The 19,370-nt window shown below is 38.5% G+C and overlaps 1 protein-coding gene across 2 annotated transcripts in view; it reads right to left on the reverse strand.

Moving 5' to 3' along the window:
* Positions 1 to 19,370, reverse strand: part of LOC114251314 (uncharacterized) — a 138,935-nt gene that overhangs the window by 26,066 nt on the left and 93,499 nt on the right. For both annotated transcript variants that reach the window (XM_028185528.2, XM_089729532.1), the window contains exon 2: positions 17,825 to 18,095. In XM_028185528.2, coding sequence (XP_028041329.2) covers positions 17,825 to 17,962 — 138 coding nt within the window. In that variant the 5' untranslated portion in view covers positions 17,963 to 18,095. The remainder of the gene's footprint in view (positions 1 to 17,824; positions 18,096 to 19,370) is intronic.

A 19,370-nucleotide genomic window follows, 5' to 3' on the forward strand; every position in this document is an offset into this window, starting at 1 on the left:
CACAGCGGATTAGTAAACTGAAGTGGCAATGGGCTGACCATATTAGCCGGAGAGTCGATAACTGTTAAGGTAAACGTGTTCTTGAGTAGAGACCTCGAATTGGCAAACGTAGGCTCGGTGGAGTGACGATCTATGCAGGGTGACTGGCAAGAACTGGATGATAGAAGCTGAGAATCATGCTCAGTGGTGTGTAATTGGAGAGGCCTATATCCTAGGCCATAGGCCTATAGCAGTCGACTGCTATAGACTGATAACGAAGTTTCATTTATGGGCATAAACCCCAATTTCTTCATCTTATCATGAAAAATAAGCAAGTTCATAATTAGCTCGCAATCGGAATGAAATACAATTATAAATAGACATAACTAAAACACTTTATTAAATAGACTTAAAATCTTCTATTTAATGTGAAACATTTTCGCATTATGTCCGTTATAGTTGAATCTTATGTTTCAATAAAATTGAATTTTCCACTAACACCGATAATGTAGCATTGAAACTGTCTATATCCATTTAAATTTGCTTTGAAATACCGTTGGCTCATTCAATTGAGAAAAGTGTTCGTTAGCTAAAACAAACCTAGAATTAAGGCAGAGATTCAATGTTTTAATTTATTTCAATGTTGATTTTCTAGAGTCCCATTGCATCCGTGGAGATGCTATTCCTGATGAGTGTTTTATTGTTCTAAAGAAATCTGCTTGTTTTTTGTACCCTGCTGCTGCTGATTCACTTGTATCAGCCATTCGGCTCTCAGCCAAGCCATCAGCCAAGAATGTAAAATCCACGAAGCAAGCAGGTTGCAAAAGCAGGTGAATGTGACTGACTTAATTTTTTTTTTTGCTTAGTTGGGCGGACGAGCTTACAGTCCACCTGCGCCACCCACCTTGAGATATAAGTTCTAAGGTCTCAGTATAGTTACAACGGCTGCCCCACCCTTCAAACCGAAACGCATTACTGCTTCACGGCAGAAATAGGCAGGATGGTGGTACCTACCTGTGCGGACTCACAAGAGGTTCTACCACCATGCGGTTTCATTGCGTTTACCCGGCTATACAGCGGTCCGGGTCTAGTGTACTAGTTTTTTAAATGTTAAGTAGACTATGGAAACAGACTTTACATGTTTTCATTAAGAGAAAGAGAGAGAAAAAGATGGAAGAATGAAGAAGGCTCTAGAGGAAAGAGGTAAAGGAAGAGGTAAAGGATCTATAAAGAATTTGAACATAATAGCAAACAAACAACTAGGACTGTTAGGTAAAATAAAAGTTTTCGCCGGCTTATATACCTTTTTTTTTAAAAGATCCTTTAAAACAAAGGGCCGAGAGTGATCTTTTACTAGAATACTCATGCATACAACTTAATCACAGGGTAGTTGAGAAAATCAGTTTCAAATAGCATCATTGTGAAATCTACTATAGTCTTTCCTTTTGCTGTTCGAGATATTCGTTAGAAGTTCATTTTAGTAAAATTTCACTATTAATAATTATTAATTTGCTCATTCTAGCGTTGACTATAGCTTCTCCCGTGGTACGAAAATACATTTTACATTTCAGAAGCGTTTTCCCGGGTAAACAAAATTAATTGAAAATCGTAGAAAGTCCATCTAATTATGTTGAAATTGAATTCACAATAACCCTAAATAAACTGAAATTCCTAAACATAGACTAAGAATTCAGGTACAGTATGAAACGAACCCGTTCATTTCCATGCTAATGTTATGGTTTTCCAATATTCAAGACAAAAAGCTAGATAGATAGTGGTACTATAGGAAGAAACCGATTTATTTAATTAATTCAAGGAATGTATATTGTTTTAGATACCGTTACTCTTTCTTCTGATTTCCTTTTTCCGCTTTATTTTAAAATTTTAACGTCTGTATTCGTATAGCTGACCTGGCAGACTTCGTAGTACCTCAATCGATAAATAAAAGATCTAAACTTTTGTATAAAATAAACTTAAAACAAAGAAAAGGAATCCTTCCGATGAGGGACACATCAGAGGGAAAACAAAATTGTTATTTTTATTTAATTCCGAGCATATTCATGTTTATCTACCTTTTAAACCTTCTCTGGACTTCCACGAATAATTCAAGGCCAAAATTAGCCAAATCGGTCCAGCCGTTCTCGAGTTTTAGCGAGACTAACGAACAGCAATTAATTTTTTTATATACCTATATATATATATAGATTTGATAGTAAATCGAAACGTTTTGTGCGGAAAACACATCACAATTCTAATATAGGCCATTTCACAAACAGCCCATTATTTCATTTAAAAATTGAACCACGTATTTTTTGAGTGAATTGTGATGTTTCTATTCCACTGTAGAGTAGACACGTTCCGATTAAAGTGTGGAATAAAACATCCGGAAAATGGCCAGCCAGAGCGGCTCCAATGACGGGTCATTGCTCTTTTCATGAAACTTTCGAGGGCTTTTCCACAAAATACGACTGTATCTGATCGAAGACGCGTTGGATATCGGCTTTGAGCTTGGGAATTTATTTGTTCGCACAAATTTGAAATTGAGACTGAGATTGAAAAATTTGAGATTGCACAAAACCCCGATGAAAGAAATTTTACCGCGTTAAAATGTTAGTGATCTTAGTGGCCAGTTGACATCGGAGTTACGTGATATAATTTTTTCTGAAAATCGTTACTGCAATAATTCGATTAATACATTCTGTGTTAAGCATGTGGCGTCTTTCTGTTAAAGTCAAAAATGGATAACGTTATACAGTTGAGGCCACAAGAACTTCATTAATATGTCCCTGTAATAAATTACGCAAAGCTTGAGATCAGTCTCAGCATAACTTTCATTCAATCCATATTTGCAATTTCACATTGTTACCTTACAGTTATTTTGTGTAGCGCTCCCTTTTTAATAATTAATTAGAGGTCCCGCAGTAGTCGAAATTCGACTATAATAATTAATGGGAATTGTAAGTTTGTACACTATTATGATTGTATTTTATACTTCTATAATCACAAATTTCGCCAAGACTGCACTATAAAAAATATTAACAAAGACAAATAATATTTAATCTATTCTCAATTTGACCACAGACGTCAAGAACAAAAGTTTGACCATAAATAGTATGCATGCGTGTGTGCGTCAAATACATTGTATGTAGTGTGTGAATTACTACACGTAGATCGAGTGAGTTCATCACGCGATTTGGCTGTGGGTGCAAACGCTCGAGATTGAACAAATAAACGTTGCACATTTCTGTTTTAACAGATACGCCGTTGGATAATGTTATGCAAGAGTGTTTAATGCAGTGTAAACAAAACTAGTATAGTGTACGAGTGTTGTTTGAATTTTATAAATTGAATTTTAGAATTGGTAGTGCTAATTTTAAAATGTTTGTTTCGATTTTGAATAGTTCATTCGATCCTCTATTCTGATAACTAGAAACGCACACTTCGTACTGATGATGTGTTTAAAATATAATGTAAGCATGTTTTTTTTTTGTTTTATGATTGAAGGATTACTGGTGGCCCGGTGGCCTTTCCAGTTTCACCAGGACAGGTGGGCGAGCAAAGGCTCAGCCAGGAGGGGTGGGATTTGCTAACAGCTGCCCGAGCGCCTCCGAAGGAGACCTAACAACTCAAGAGTAGCTGCTTCGCGAATGAATCTACTACCGGATCGGAATCGCGATCCGCTGAGAAGATCCGGCGAGAAACTCAGCGAGCTGATTCATGGGTTAGGTTGCACGGCGAACTCTTTGTCGAGTTCGACGAGTACGGTTACCGAGGTCCCTAAGCCTGCTCCTAGAGCTGAAGGCGTCTAGTGCAAAGGTTATTGGATCTGATGGATCCGTAAGGACGTGTCTAGGGCGTCGACGGTGACTGGCTCCTGCATGATCAGGATTCGGGGAGTAGTCAGCGGCGGCTATGATAAGGCGATTATCATGACGCATAGCCTTATCGAAGTATCGTTCCGACGCTGACTTCATGTATTTCCGAATTGATTCGAGGCCCAGGTCGTCGTGTAGGTCAACGTTCCTCACGAACCACGGAGCCCCGACAGCTAACCTGCAAAAGCGGGATTGTAGGGATTGGAGGGTGTCTATGTGTGTGCGGGCCGCGTGAGCGAACACCACACTCGCGTAAGTCATGACGGGCCTTATGCAAGTTTTGTAAAGTGTCACCTTGTTCCGAAGGGACATTTTACTCCGCTTACAGATCATGGGGTAGAGTCTACCGAGAATAAACGCGGCACGGTCACGGACTGATTTTATATGCGGGCGGAATGTCATCGATGCATCCAGGGTAACGCCCAGGTACTTGACCTTCCTGGCCCAGGGTATGGATTGACTAAAGAGAGTAATCGGGGGTGTGAGATTCCTCCTCCTAATACGGGAGGAAATCCGTGTGGAGCTTCCCCTCTGAAATAGCACCGCAGTACTTTTCGCTGGGTTGATGTCTATGCGCCATTTTCGGAACCACTGTCCTAGGGCTAGGGCTGCGCTCTGAAGCTTCTTCGCGATTAGGGACTTGTTTCTACTGGAATAGTAAACAGTCGTGTCGTCGGCGAATAAAGCTAAATAGATCGGCGGCGACCGGGGAATATCGTTAACGAATAAGCTAAATAGGAGGGGTGAAAGGACAGAGCCTTGCGGGACTCCAGCTGTGAGAGGTCGTGGGGAGGAGCGGGTTCCCTCGACTCGATATCGAAAAGAGCGGTTCGACAAGAGCGGTTCCCGTATGATGAGCACGAGTCTATCCGGCACACCCATGTTGAATAGTTTGAAAATCAAACCGTTGTGCCAGACTTTGTCGAACGCTTTTGCGACGTCGAAGAAGAGAGCTCCCGTGTATAACGGTTTTGGTCGATTAAGCCCCACAAGAATGTGCTCCGTGAGGCGGTGCACCTGTTGAACGCATGAGTGATTTGTACGGAATCCGAATTGTTCATCGATGAGAATGCCCTTGGATGAGACGAAGTCTCTGAGGCGTTTGTAGAGCAGACGCTCATACAGTTTGCCTAGAGACATGAGGAGGCTAATCGGGCGATAGCTCGTCGGATGATTTTTTGGTTTACCGGGTTTATGTATGCCGATAACGTCCGCTTCTTTCCACACCGCGGGAAAGATACAGTTCGCCATAGCGGCATTGAAAATAGATGCCAACATCACGATGAGTTGGACGGGTAGAAGTTTAATAACGCGGTTGGATATACCGTCGGAACCGGGAGCCTTGCGAGGACGTAGGTCTTTGATCAAGTCTTTAACTTCCATCGGGGTGACGGGTGGTAACGCATCCGAGGGTGGCAAGGAGACTCTGCGTTCTACCTCACTGTCTACTAATTCTACATGAACAGGGTCCACGGATTGAGTGCTGGGCGTGCACTGGGTTTGCAATGTATCGGCCAGCAAATCTGCTTTTTCGTCATCATCAAACGCCGCGAGTCGGCCTGAGGGGCCTACGAGGGGGGGCATAGATGTAAGCATGTCTAACAAGTCGTCGTGGCCTAAAGAATAAGAGCTCCGGTACATTCGTATGTAGCGATGCACCGGTGTTCGAATCCCGCAGGCGGGTACCAATTTTTCTAATGAAATACGTACTTAACAAATGTTCACGATTGACTTCCACGGTGAAGGAATAACATCGTGTAATAAAAATCGAACCCGCAAAATTATAATTTGCGTAATTACTGGTTGAGGACCTCTTGTGAGCCCGCGCGGGTAGATACCACCGCCCTGCCTATTTCTGCCGGGAAGCTATAATGCATTTCGGTTTGAAGAATGGGGCAGCCGTTGTAACTATAGAGATCTTAGAACTTATATCTCAAGGTGGATGGCGCATTTACGTTGTAGATGTCTATGGGCTCCAGTAACCACTTAACAACAGGTGGGCTGTTAGCTCGTACACAGATCTAAGCAACTAAAATTTAAAAAATTAAAATTACTTCTATTGGTGAGCTTTCATGGTGCTATTTCCATACAAATAATAGTGTTTAGTCTGAATAATTCGTATGTTATACACGCGGTAAAAGTCATAAAATAGTCCACTCATTAAACTATCAGCTTAGAATCACAGCTGTTCTCGAATCATTTAAGACTGCAATCAAATGTATTCCTTAACCAACCAAACACCAGCATTAAAACATTATTTTTGATTACTGATTCCTTACCTAGTGCTTTAATATGAGATTATCTGTGACATGTGAAGTGGAGCACACAGTCAGTCTGCACAATAGTTTATGACCGAGTTACGGTCGAGACATAAGCATTTCCAAACTCAGCAAGCTGCCTTTATTGTTTAGCGTGCTTGTTATTTCACCTATCTTTACGACAATCACCCTGTTGATGGGGTAATCCTAGTTGTTTCATACGCTGAGTCATACTTGGGATGCTCTGATTAAATTTAAGCAATTTCTGAATTGGATGAAAATAGATGAAGTGTGAAAGACGAAGGAATAAGTCCGTGTAATTTTTCTCTGTGTGTTCTAATCCTGTATATTTCGATTTTTGGTGATTTTTAAAGAATATTTACTCAAACCTAATTTATATGGAAATTTATTTTCGAAGCGTATTAGTTTTCAAGGTTATTAGCATATACTACAAGTATATTGCAATTATTTCAGAAAACTAAATTTAAAATAAGCTAGCTTTAGTAGCACTTACTCGGTATAAAACTGCTTATAGAATTGACGATCACTCGATATCAGTATAATATACTTGTAGATAGTAAGACAGACTGAGAAAAATGTTTCCAGAAAGCGATCGCTCTAACTGACTAATGGCTGAAATTAATGTAATGTGTTGTTTATTGAAACAAAATAACCAAGTTCTTGCTCTGCAAAGAATTATTTAATATATTATTATTTTATTAACTTATTTCTACACTTAAATTTATTATAATTATTTTCGAATCTGCAAAAAAATTTAAAAGTTATTGCTTCAATATTTAAACCTTTTTTTAAATTTTAAATTTTTTAAGAAAGCACGTTACCTTTTTGAATGTATAAAGCCAGAAAGCAATTTTTCCAATAATAGAATGAACATAGCTTTCATTATAGATAATAACTAATATATAAGTATAATGATAGTCGAAGCCAATGCGCTGGAAATTTAAATGTAATGAAGGGACAAAAGAGCTTCATTTACATTAATGAAAAAGTAGTGAGATAGAATATAATGACCATTGATAGCCTAATAGTTTATTTTTCTACATGGTCTCCGAGTCTCTCTACACACCGAGTCCAGCGCTTTTCCAAGGCTTGAATCCCTTTCGAAAAAAAAGTTTTGTCTTGGTCCTGCAAAAAACTCTCCATCGCCTCGTTATCGTCTTAGTACCTCTTTCCCCTTAAGTATTCTTTCAATTTGGGGAACACACAAAAATCGCTAGGCGCTAGATCTGGTAAATAAGGGTGGTCAACTAATTTGAAGCAGCCAGCTTGCTGAATGGCAGCCATTGCAACAGCCGACCTGTGCGCGGGTGCATTTTCGTGATGATACAGCACGCCCCATCGAAGTTTGCTTCTTCTTTTCTCTTTGATGTCATTCATCAACTTGCAAATTAAAGCTACATAATATTGGCCTGTAATAGTGGTTCTACGCTCCAGGTACTCAATCAATAATATCTCTTCCGAGTCCCAAAATATTGAGGCCATAACCTAGCCAGCCACGACACGAAACTTCTTCGGGGTCGGTAATAATGGCCGTTTCCATTGCGAAGGTTGGTGATTGTCTCGGGATCAAAATGCTGGACCCATGTTGCGTCCATTGTTACGAAACGAGACAAAAAGTTTTCAGAATCTTCTTGAAACTTGTCCAACAATATCTTCGAAATGTCAAGACTGTCGGTTGACATTCTCGGCACCCATCTTGCGGAGACTTTTCTCATATTCAAAGATTATTTTAATATGGATTGAATACTTCCATATGAAATGCCCGTTTCTTGTATTAAGTATCGGATGGTAACTGTTCGATCGCTCAACACAATTTTCTCAACTTTCGCAACATTTTCTTGGGTGACTGACGACGATGGACGGCCGCAGCGTTTCCGATCCGGTGGTAGACTCTGCGAAGAACTGCTCTTGCTAGGGCCAGGGTTAGCAACACTCCCGGTTTGAGCCCCGTGAGCTCACTTACACATCAAGGAGAAGCTGAAATAGCCTCTCAAGGTTATTAGGATAGGTAGATAAAAAAAGCCACTTAAAACACAACCTTATCACCTCAACACCCGTACTGGTGGATCCTTTCGCCCTTCCCCAATGATGTGTTCAGTTTGCTAGGTGGCACAGCGGTTGTACTATATGAAAATTAAATCTCTTATTTCAACATAGGAAGCAGAGTTTACGTTATGATTTCTGTGGGCTCCGGGTAAACATTAAAGACCAGGTGGACCTCGAACTCTTTATCCGATCTATGCAATAAAAAAAGATTTCAAAATTTTCAATTCAATTCTAAAGAAACATTTGAAAATAGTCTATAAATGTAAAATCTATGAAAATAAAATTTATATGTAAATTCAATTTAAGTACTTTCCCAAACAATGTCAGAATTTAGTTTGTTTTCGAGAATCCGTACGTGCGTACGTGTTTTGATTCATTTATTCATTAGACGATTACAAAATATATTTTTGATAGTGCTACGTATATTATCTGAAATACCTCTATTCTTTTTTCTTCTTTCTACGTGACAGCCGGAAATGATACTAACTAATTTTATTTTGCTGCTTAGGTCAGATTTTTGAATATTAAGATGATTTTTTATAAACTAAAAAAATATTTTTTATCCTTATCTTGCATTTTCCGAAAAATAGAATTCAATCCACTAAATAAATTCGTAATTTTTTTTTGTTTTTTTTTATTCGTACGTATTTCATTAGAAAAATTGGTAGATACCCGTTAGGCCACGACGACTTCAAAAAAATCCTAATTCACTTTGTAAAGGGACCGTTTCTGAATATACGATATTCCGAATTCCGATACGACAGTAAAGTTGTAACTCTGATGTTACAGGGAAAAATATCAATTTAGATTTTTAGAATGAAATCATTAATTTCTAGTGAAAAGGTAATTGACTTATACCTCAAGGTGGGTGGCGCATTTACGTTGTAGATGTCTATGGGCTCCAGTAACCACTTAACACAAGGTGGGCTGTGAGCTCGTCCACCCATCTAAGCAAGAATAAAAAAAAAACTCAGTGTAATAAATATATAATATTTTTAACTAATTTATAAAATGAAACTTTTTGCTAATAATACCATTGTTTATAATTAGGTTCTTCGTTATATACAAAAATTTCAGGTTCAGGGCAAAGTAGAAGGCACCAGACCGCGTGGAAGGATGCCCATGCGATGGACCGACCAGATCAAGTCGGCAGTTGGCGGCTGTTTGCATGAGTGTACCTGGCTCACCACAAACCGGGAGGAGTGGCGATTGCTCGTGAGGCGCATAACATCTGCCCACACCAATGATGCTGGATGACGACCACGACCGCTCTGACAAGAGTGATACGACATACGAGTTATGTAGATTTTCCAACCCCACAGGTTTTTTGGAGTATTATATTACATGCAATATAAAAAAAAACGCACTATATTTTTAGGTTCATCATGTGATGTGCCATTTTAATCACCAATCTTCTATTTCGACTACAACTCTACACGGTATGCAGTTATTTCCGAATTTAAAGATTTGACGCTCCAACCTACTTTAAACTTGACTTCCTGTGAGACAATCCAGGTTAATGGGCTGTAATCTCACTCGAGCGTCACCGGCGTGTCTCGCAGGTGCTGTGGAGTGGGCCGCGATCACACAGATTAGGCACGTAAATGCTTTATCTAAAGTTGCAACGTATTCCGCGCGAATCGTAACTTAATTTTTCGTGACGTAACAGTTACTGTTGTTAATCTGTAATCGGTCTTTGTCATGTTTCCATTCCATTCATTTCCATTCATCTAAGTTCATTTGAAAAATCTTTTTGAATTGTAAAACAGTAGGTACTTCGGGAATGTTAAACAAAGAAAAATACGACGGGAAACTTTTGTATTCATAAACGAAATGGCACGACGGAAAATCTTTTTTTCATTTGAAAACAAACGGAAAAATATTTTAAAATGTATTTCTAGATGTGAGCGCTTAAAGAATAATATAAAGAAGAAAGTTAAAATATATGTTTCATACAACTATTGTATACTGTACTGGTGGTAGGACCCCTTGTGAGTCCAAACGGGTAGGTACCACCATCCGCCTATTTCTGCCGTGAAGCAGTAATGCATTTCGGTTTGAAGGGTGGGGCAGCCGCTATAACTATACCGAGACCTTAGAACTTATATCTCAAGGTGGGTGGCGCATTTACTTTGGCTGTGAGCTCGTTCACGCACCTAACCAATAAAAAAAATTGAAAAAAATCTTGATTATGTTCAGAGAATAAATCTGATTCTTATATGAGAGACCTTTAACTTCAAACATAACTAAACATAATGATTACAACTCTAATTGCCGACTGCAACTCTATTGCTGACTCAAAAACACAGATACACAATTTAAAAACAACCTTCACGATTAAATAATAAGATCGGTTTTAGGTGTCAACGTGTCGTCTGTCAAATACGCCTTTGATCCGTTCGATTATTAGCTATCCTCGTCCATATAACTGTATTCGAATTGAACTGAACTGGCTTTTAAAGATAGGATCATAAAGTGGGCTTTATTCGGATTTCCAGTATTACTATTGAAAGAAAGTCGAGCGCATTGCTTACGTGATTATCTCCGAGCTCACGTCTATATATTATGTAAAAATGAATTGCTGTTCGTTAGTCTCGTAAAAACTCGAGAACGGCTGGACCGATTTGGCTAATTTTGATCTTGAATTATTTGTGGAGGTCCAGAGAAGTTTTAAAATGTAGATAAATATGAAAATGCTCGGAACGAAATAGAAATAACAATTTTGTTTTTCCTTTGATGTGTCCCCCGTCGGACGGATTCCTTTTGTTTGTTTTAAGTTTATTTTATACAAAAGTTTAGGTCTTTTATTTATCGATTGAGGCACTACGAAGTCTGCCGGGTCAGCTAGTATAAAATAAATGCCACGACGTTCTTGAGAAATGACTTGGGAATTTTAAAAATGCTGTGCCTTCCTACCCTTCAAGTTGGAACACAATATGAGGCAGAAAACTTATGTGACTCTACCAGTTAATAACGTTACCACTTTATTATCATAGGTTGTAATCGGTAGTATCGGATTCAGATACTTATGAAATAATGATGAATCCACAATGACATTGGAAAGGCAACCTTTGAAAGAAAAAAATAAATTACCCTTCAAAGTTTAATTGTCGGTCCTATTTCGGATGTTTGATCGACCTAATTAAAACTTAACAAATGCGGGCTTCATTTGATTGCATAACATGAAATTCCTGCGTGATATTGTTTTTACATTACCATATTATATTTATTACCAGAACTGTCCCGCGGTTGCATTTGTATTAAATTTGTGATTCATGAAGAATTAATCATGTTGCATTTTAACAATATCCGACCAATGAACTAGTAGTCGATTTGTTTGGATTGCTTTATAAGTAAAATGACGAAACGGCGAACACGTTATCCTATTGTTTTTGTAACATTGAAATTCGCGCTGTTATGTAGCAATATCATTACCATAATCAAAAGAACGCTAAGTCGTAACCAAGTTATAAACTTCTTTAAGCAATCTTTCACCTAAATTCTTTTCTATCCATTTTTTGCGTGATTTAGTTACATAATACAAACTTTTACATTTCTTAACAGGATTAGAGGTAAATTTTCATTATAATCTTAAGTCATACTATTGTTATAATCTTGTATATAGCAGTTTGTAACAGTAAATGCTTAAAGATAAATAACGCGACATATAATTTCAGCATAAACAAATAACCATTTTAATTGCATTATTACCAATTTACTTTTTTGTGATGAATTGAGTGCGAATATTATTATTGATCATGTGTTCCGGTGCGAAGGGTATGAAAGCTCTTAAACAAAACAATTAAGACTTCGAGGTTGGTGGCCGGATTCCGGAATTCATTTTGTGATTTCTTTGGGCTTCGATAAATTTAGAAGGTACACCTAACAACTTATTCAACTCATGTTGTGATATCTACGCCCTCATTATTTATTTTTTCCTACCTGTTCTAGTAACCTCGGGGCTATTCTAGATTCACCGAGCTAGTAGGTGAGCTCACGGGGCCCAAACCGGAGTGTTACAAACACTGACCCTAGCAAGAGCAGTGCTTCGCAGAATATACCACCGGATCGGAATCGTGACCCACTGAGAAGATCCGGCGAGAAACTCAGTGGGCTGTGTCTATGGGTTAATTTACTCGTCGAGCCCTTGGTCGCAAGCGACGGGTTCAACGACGACGGTGACCGGTGCCTGAGGTACTTAAAAGCACCGTTAATGGATCGGGAGAATCTGTAATGACGTGGTACGACCTCTATTAATTAATTTAAAAAAATAATACTAAGCGGGCATTAACGTCATCTTCCCATGTAGAGTAATAAAAACGAATAAATATACTTTTAAAATTCATAAATTTAGTTCAAATGAGTATTTGTGACGCATATAAATTCCCAAGGAGCTTTGGAAAACAAAATGAAGTCCATATTACATGAGTTCCGTATTATATTTAGTCAGGCGCTGTACAAGACGTTTGTGTGTCTCGTTTAATTAACTCGGAGATGTAATTAAACAAGTTCCAAGATGAAGCCGAAATGGAATACTCAGTTCTGCAATTAGGTTATCAAAAGCGTGATGTTTATCATATGTGTCGCACGAAGGTCGTAATCAACAGTATACCTAATTCGGCTAGTAACAATGCCTACCCGTTTGCAACGTTTAAGAAAGACAATTTCCAAAGTCAAAGAGACATAACTAGCGTGTAGAAAAAAGATATTATGTTCGTTTGTAAAGCTAGCGAACGAATGGAAATTCGACCTAAATCATTGACACTACAAGATTTAGATTTATATCAAATTATCTTTTATTTTGTTATTATAGGCAGAAAAAAACCCTAGCGCTACACAGTACAAATAAGTCCTGCTACAAATGTTTCGCGGTTTTAATTTTATCTCCATGTAATTATTCCTTTATCACAGAAGACGTGATTTGGTGTATGTTGAGTACAGCGGTTCAGAGTTCCGAGAACTGTCAAAAAATAATTCGTTTCCGCAAACATCGGCTTTTCCTTTCATTTTTTTGTTGGCAAGCAAAACTAATATCACACGTTTTTTCTTACCGTAACCAAAGGTCAATGACCCATTTCTTTATTTAATTTATTAATGCCTTGCTTACCATCATCACAAAAGTTTCAATAGAATTGAATTACGATTCAGGGAAAAACTTAGCAGTTTCGATTTGTTTTTGAGGTTTTCGGCATTTTCTTATCATTAAAGTATTGTTGTTGTGGCGTGTGTGGTGTTGTGTGTAACAATGGCGATGGACAGGACATATGACAGGGGAAAGCAGAATGAAATGGACTAAAATTATAACAGAATGGCAGCCACGTGATGGCAAAATAAAAAGAGGTAGGCAAGCTAGAACATGGACAGATGATATAAAGATGATTGGAGGGACAATTTGGTCCAGAAAAGCTAGCAATAGAGAAGAATGGAAGCAGCTGGAAGAGGCCTATGTGTCACAGGACACGCTGATCACTGAACCGGGAAACCCGATGTATTAGATTAGATTTAAGTTAAAACAATTTGCTACTATGTGTAAATATCGTTGTTTAGTATCAGCAATAAAGGCTTACAAAAAAAAAAAAAAAAGTATTGTTGTTACAATATAATTTTTGGTCAAACTGAAGTACTCAATATAAGGCTTTTTGAAAATCAAACATCGTTAAAACAATTAACGATTAAAATCGATTTTTGTGCTTGTCGCGCCACCAATATAATCAACTCGCTGGCTTTTTGTTCGACAAGTCTAGTATCATTTAGCACTTTAGGCTCAGAGCTACGTTTACTTATTTGAAAATTTAATAAAAAAGAAAATATTCAGATAAAAATTCGAAGCAATGTTATTTGATCAAAGTTTCAAACAAACTTGCATAATGAACCTTTTTTATTTCTTAGATGAGCGGACAAGTTCACGGCTCACCCGGTAAAATGGCTGCCCCGCCCTTCAAACCGAAACCCATTACTGCTTTACGGCTGAAATTGGCAGGGCGGTAACCCTACCCATGCGGTCTCACAAGACACCCTATTATCAGTAATTACGTCTATTATAATCTTTGTAGGTTTGATTTTTATTAAACAATATTACTTCTTCACAGTGGAAATCATTCGTAAACATTTCTTAAGTACGTATATATGTACATATTTACATATTATATAAATTTCGGAGAATTATGAAGAAAACCGCTGAATTGATAATGAATTTAACTTTGACCTTGAATAACTTTTGAATGAGTTGATTAATCGAAAAATGAAATCAGAACTTTTTTGTAGAGCGTTCAATTCTCTACAAAAATAGTTGATAGAAATTGCAGAGCAATTTGTGGTTCATTAGTTACAAACACCAGAACAAAAAAAAAACTATTTTCCTGTGTTATTCTTATGGGAAATCGAAAAGTGAGATGCGGACATTCTTAATATTCATATTAAGGGCTCCTATTTTCAGAGGCCTATTTTGGTATTTTGGCAAAAAAAAAATTTTTTTTTGAAACGCCCTAAATATGTATGTAGAAAAATTGTTGGGATTCAGTCGCGAATCTTAACAATTTTTTTAACGGTAAGGTTTCGATTCTATTAACTAGATTACATTATTCTTCATTAGTGGGTGACGTCGATCAAAAGTTTATCAAAGTTAATCAACTGAGAATACGTTAATTTGTACAATTCAAAGATATCATTCCTTTGGATTAGACGACCAAAGAAGCCACAGTTCTAAATCTATTGACGATTCGATTTTCACAAATCAATGTGATGGCATTTACGTTTTATAGCATGAAGTGGGCCAGGAAGTGGATATCTACCAATAATAATGGTTAAAATTTGCAAAACCCTTAAACAACGGAAATTGGACAGCCCTAAATTAAACAAGGACGTGTTTTGTCATAATATGCCAAGTATTTCAAACTTGTGCCCGTCTAAGCGATGTTGCCGTTTGTTTTATGGCTACTATGAGCCCAGAGATCCTTTAGAATATTTAATGACCTCAATTTTTCTGCTTTATAGCGCGGCTTTGAAGGTACAATTACGTTCCAGCGGTCAAAAGGTAAACAGCTCGGTATTTTATGGTTGGCATTAATGCCGTACCATAATAATCGTAAGGTATTGACACAAGGTATAACAGATTGCATTGCATTGCATTACATTTATAAGTGGTGATAGGACCTGTTCTGAGATTACTGGTGGTAAGACCTCTTATAAGTCCGTGCGGGTAGGTACCACCACCCTGCCTATTTCTGCCGTGAAGCAGTAATGCGTTTTGGTTTGAAGGGTGGAGCAGCCGTTGTAACTATACTTGAGACCTTAGAACTTTTACCTCGAGGTGGGTGGCGCATTTACCTTGTAGATGTCTATGGGCTCCAGTAACCACTTCACGCCAGGTGGGCTGTGAGCTCGTCCACTAATCTAACCAATAAAAAAAAATTTAAAAAATGCACATTAGTGAAGCTGATTGCTATGTTTCATTTCTACGTCAGTAATTTAATCGTATTTTTGAGTAAACGTTTTAATATTTTTTCCAAATATTCTTCGTCCTTCTTGCATCGTATTCCTTAATGATGAGGGCTGTGACCACCCTTCTGTATCACTTTCTCAGATCATACTTAATTTTTTTTCTACCTATACTGATAGTCTTGAGAGGCTATATACTTAAATCAATTTAAGTCTTTGTTCATAATATTTATGCTACGTTGTAGCTTCTCGTAGCACGGTGGCTACGATGGCTATGACCCAACGATTTATTTTGGTGGGTCTTAATCTCAGCTCTTACGCTTGTGTTCCGCATTAAGTTCCGCTCTGAGAGCCGCAAATCAACCACGCGGCTCAGTTTGGAGACGAGAAAAATTGTTATTACGATGCAATTCAGTTTTGGAGCTTACTTGTCCATAAAGGCGATAGAGTTTATTTATCGCTGCGTTCATACAATAATTTCCGGAGCACACGATGTCCATTGTGACCATTAGTTATAAAGTTGATGTCTGCTTGAAATATGGTCAGAATCTTAAATTTATAGAAGGTGTGTTTAAAGAAAAATCAATGACCACATGTTTGATGGAGCATCACTCAATAACGACTGGACAGATTTCATTGATTTACTTTATGTAATTTTTTTTATTTTACTTTCAGGGCAAGACTTATATTAGAGAAAGTTTTTTTTTTAAACCTCACAAATAAATCGATAATAACAATATATTAGGCTATGTCCGTTCTATTCTGTTGTCAAAAGCTTCATGGCTCAAAGGCGAAGTGGTCATGGCCTAAATGTTAAGACGCCAGGAGTACTCGTATCTAGCGATGCGAGTGGGCGGGTGTTCGAATCCCGCAAGCAGGCACCAATTTTTCTAAGAAAATAGGAACTTGCATTGTTGGTACGGTGCCTTGTGAACCCGCACGGGTAGGTACCAGGAACTGTTTCGCGCACTGTGCGGTACCGTGGGTTTCGTGGAGTCGTAGTGGTGGGGCTCGATGGGGTTTAGTCGGTAGTCGGTTTTGCGGGGTAGCTCTTGGTGACTGACGCCGCGCAGTGCCTCGCGCGCCTTTCTCAAGGCGTAGTCTCCCGGCAGGAATTGTGAGAAGAGGAGGACCCCTGTCTTCTTCTTCTCCCTGTTCTTCTCTGGAGGCGCCGGAGTCCGACATAACCCGGTCTCTTACCCCCCTCGACCGGGTATCCGTAAATGGATTCCACAGCGTTAAAAAAAAAAGAAAGAGGTACCAGGAACTGTTTCGCGTTCAAACAAATCAACACTAATTTTACGTTACATTTCTTATTCAAAACTGTAATCAGTATTCGAAACACGCATCTCGACGTGGCAATGATATTATATTCATGAACCAACCATTTACGGCAATTGTAATGGATTTCTAAATAATTAACAACTAGAATGAATTTCTGTGCTCGAACAATACTTCGTTAGGGGTGCCGAGTTTAAGTTAATTGAATATTGAATAACACACATTTATTTGTTTTGTTGTGCGGCCACAAATGTTAATTTGGTTATTTATTGGTTCCTGCCCATTTTTACCGCAAAGTAGGCATACGTTCCGATTATAAGGGTGAGATAGTCATGTTGTTATTTATTTATTTCATTTATACTTATATTTTCGACATCTTAAATAAACATAATAGAATAACAAATAGGAAACCTAAATGTAGCTACTTATTTAGAAATATTCCGATTAGGAACATTATTTAATAAAAATTAATTAGTACGAAATGTTAATTGGCAGCAAAGGAGGCCTTTGACAGGTTCCATATTAGATATCGCCACGTACCTTTTTTATTTTTTTATTGCTTAGATAGGTGGACGAGCTCACAGCCCACCTGGTGTTAAGTGGTTACTAGAGCCCATAGACATCTACAACGTAAATGCGCCACCCACCTTGAGATATCAGTTCTAAGGTCTCAAGTATAGTTACAACGGCTGCCCCACCCTTTAAACTGAACGCATTACTGCTTCACGGCAGAAATAGGCAGGGTTGTGGTACCCAGCCGCGCAGACTCACAAGAGGTCCAAATAACAGTAAAAAAAAAAGAAACCAGTAAAAACTTATTTAGAATATTCTTATTAGGAAAAAAAAAATACAAATTCATTAGTACGAAATGTTAATTGGCAGCAAAGAAGGCGTTTCACAGGTTCCTTAACAGATATCGCCACGTACCTGCTTAGTGATAATGATTACGAACAGTATATAGGCGTTGAGGAGCATTCCGATGGCGGAGATGACGGTGACGGCCACGTTTAGCGCCAGCGTCACGGCCGCTTCCTCGCCACGAGGCTCCGTCCCGTTCATCTCCATTCGTACGAGCTCTCTCCTAGTCCTAGTCGCAGCTCACATTAGCTGATCCCCGTGTGTGACCGGAGCTGCATCGTCTTTGTCTTCGTCACCTCACTGCCGCGGCTGGAATCCATAGCATTGCACTCTTCCTTGTCTGGAAAATAAACAACAGAGCATCAAAATACCAGTTGTGTTGTATAAATTCAATAAATGAATTAATCTATATAAAAATGAATTGCTGTTCTTTAGTCTAGCTCAAACTTGAGAACGGCTGGACCGATTTGGCTAATTTTGGTCTTGAATTATTTGTGGAAGTCCAGAGAAGGTTTAAAAGGTAGATAAATATGAAAATGCTCGAAAATAAATAAAAATAACAATTTTGTTTTCCCTTTGAAAACAAATTTCGTCCCCCGTCGGACGGATTCCTTTTGTTTGTTTTAAGTTTATTTTATACAAAAGTTTAGGTCTTTTATTTATCGATTGAGGCACTACGAAGTTTGCCGGGTTAGCTAGTAAATGATAAGTATTTAGCAGACTTCCTACTCGTTGCAGTCTCTACTGTATTTATAAATGCAGTATACCATAAACTGCATGTATAGTCTGTGCTATAGACTTCACAGTCTATGGTACAATCGGAGGCTCTTTCTCACTCTGAGACTGAACGTCTAGGCGAGCGTTCGTGTCGCCTACGCACTAATTTTATAGAAAAGCGCTTTATTGATAACCCAGCTTGATAGCTCTTGCCGTACCGCAGAGACCGGCGTCGTTGGTCGTCGGCTATAGCCTCGACGACCCGTCGGTCCGGCATCCTCGGGATGGCGCCGCGTGTCTGGTTGTAGTATTGACTGCGGGAAACCCCCTACTCTGACCAGATTCTGGCCCCGGACGGAGATCGGACGTCGGATGTAAGAGTGCAGTCGTTTAGTGCGGTAGGCCCGTAAAGTTTCTTGGGCCTACGGTCTGCTCCCAACACCTGCAGATCGTCAAGTCCCACATACCCCGAAAAAAAAGGCCTGATACTTCTAAAGTAAATGTCGGACACAAAACTAGCTTAAACTTGCTCTTCCAATAAAACGGGTAAATAAATAGAGAACGAATTCTAACTTCAACTGTGAAATTTGAGCTACTGAAAGCAAAGGTTTCGGTCAAAGTTAAAAGTCAATGACCTCAGAGTATTTCATCAGGCTATTCAGTGATATCATATAAATGATTAATTATAACTCTACCGAATCACTTTCTTTACTTAGTTATCTTAATTTTCTTTGTAATTTACGTCGTTCTTAGCCTGTGACGTGCGATATTTAACTATATTTAGCGGTAATAGTGTTTATTGTCTTGTAGTAAATGGTACGACAAAAAAAACCAGCAGCGTAACGACAAGTTCTTTAATTTGTGCGAGAAAGCAGAAAGCGGGTCGAAATGGCTGGCT

This window comes from Bombyx mandarina, chromosome 08 (assembly GCF_030267445.1).
Source record: "Bombyx mandarina strain Sakado chromosome 08, ASM3026744v2".
NCBI lineage: Eukaryota > Metazoa > Arthropoda > Insecta > Lepidoptera > Bombycidae > Bombyx > Bombyx mandarina.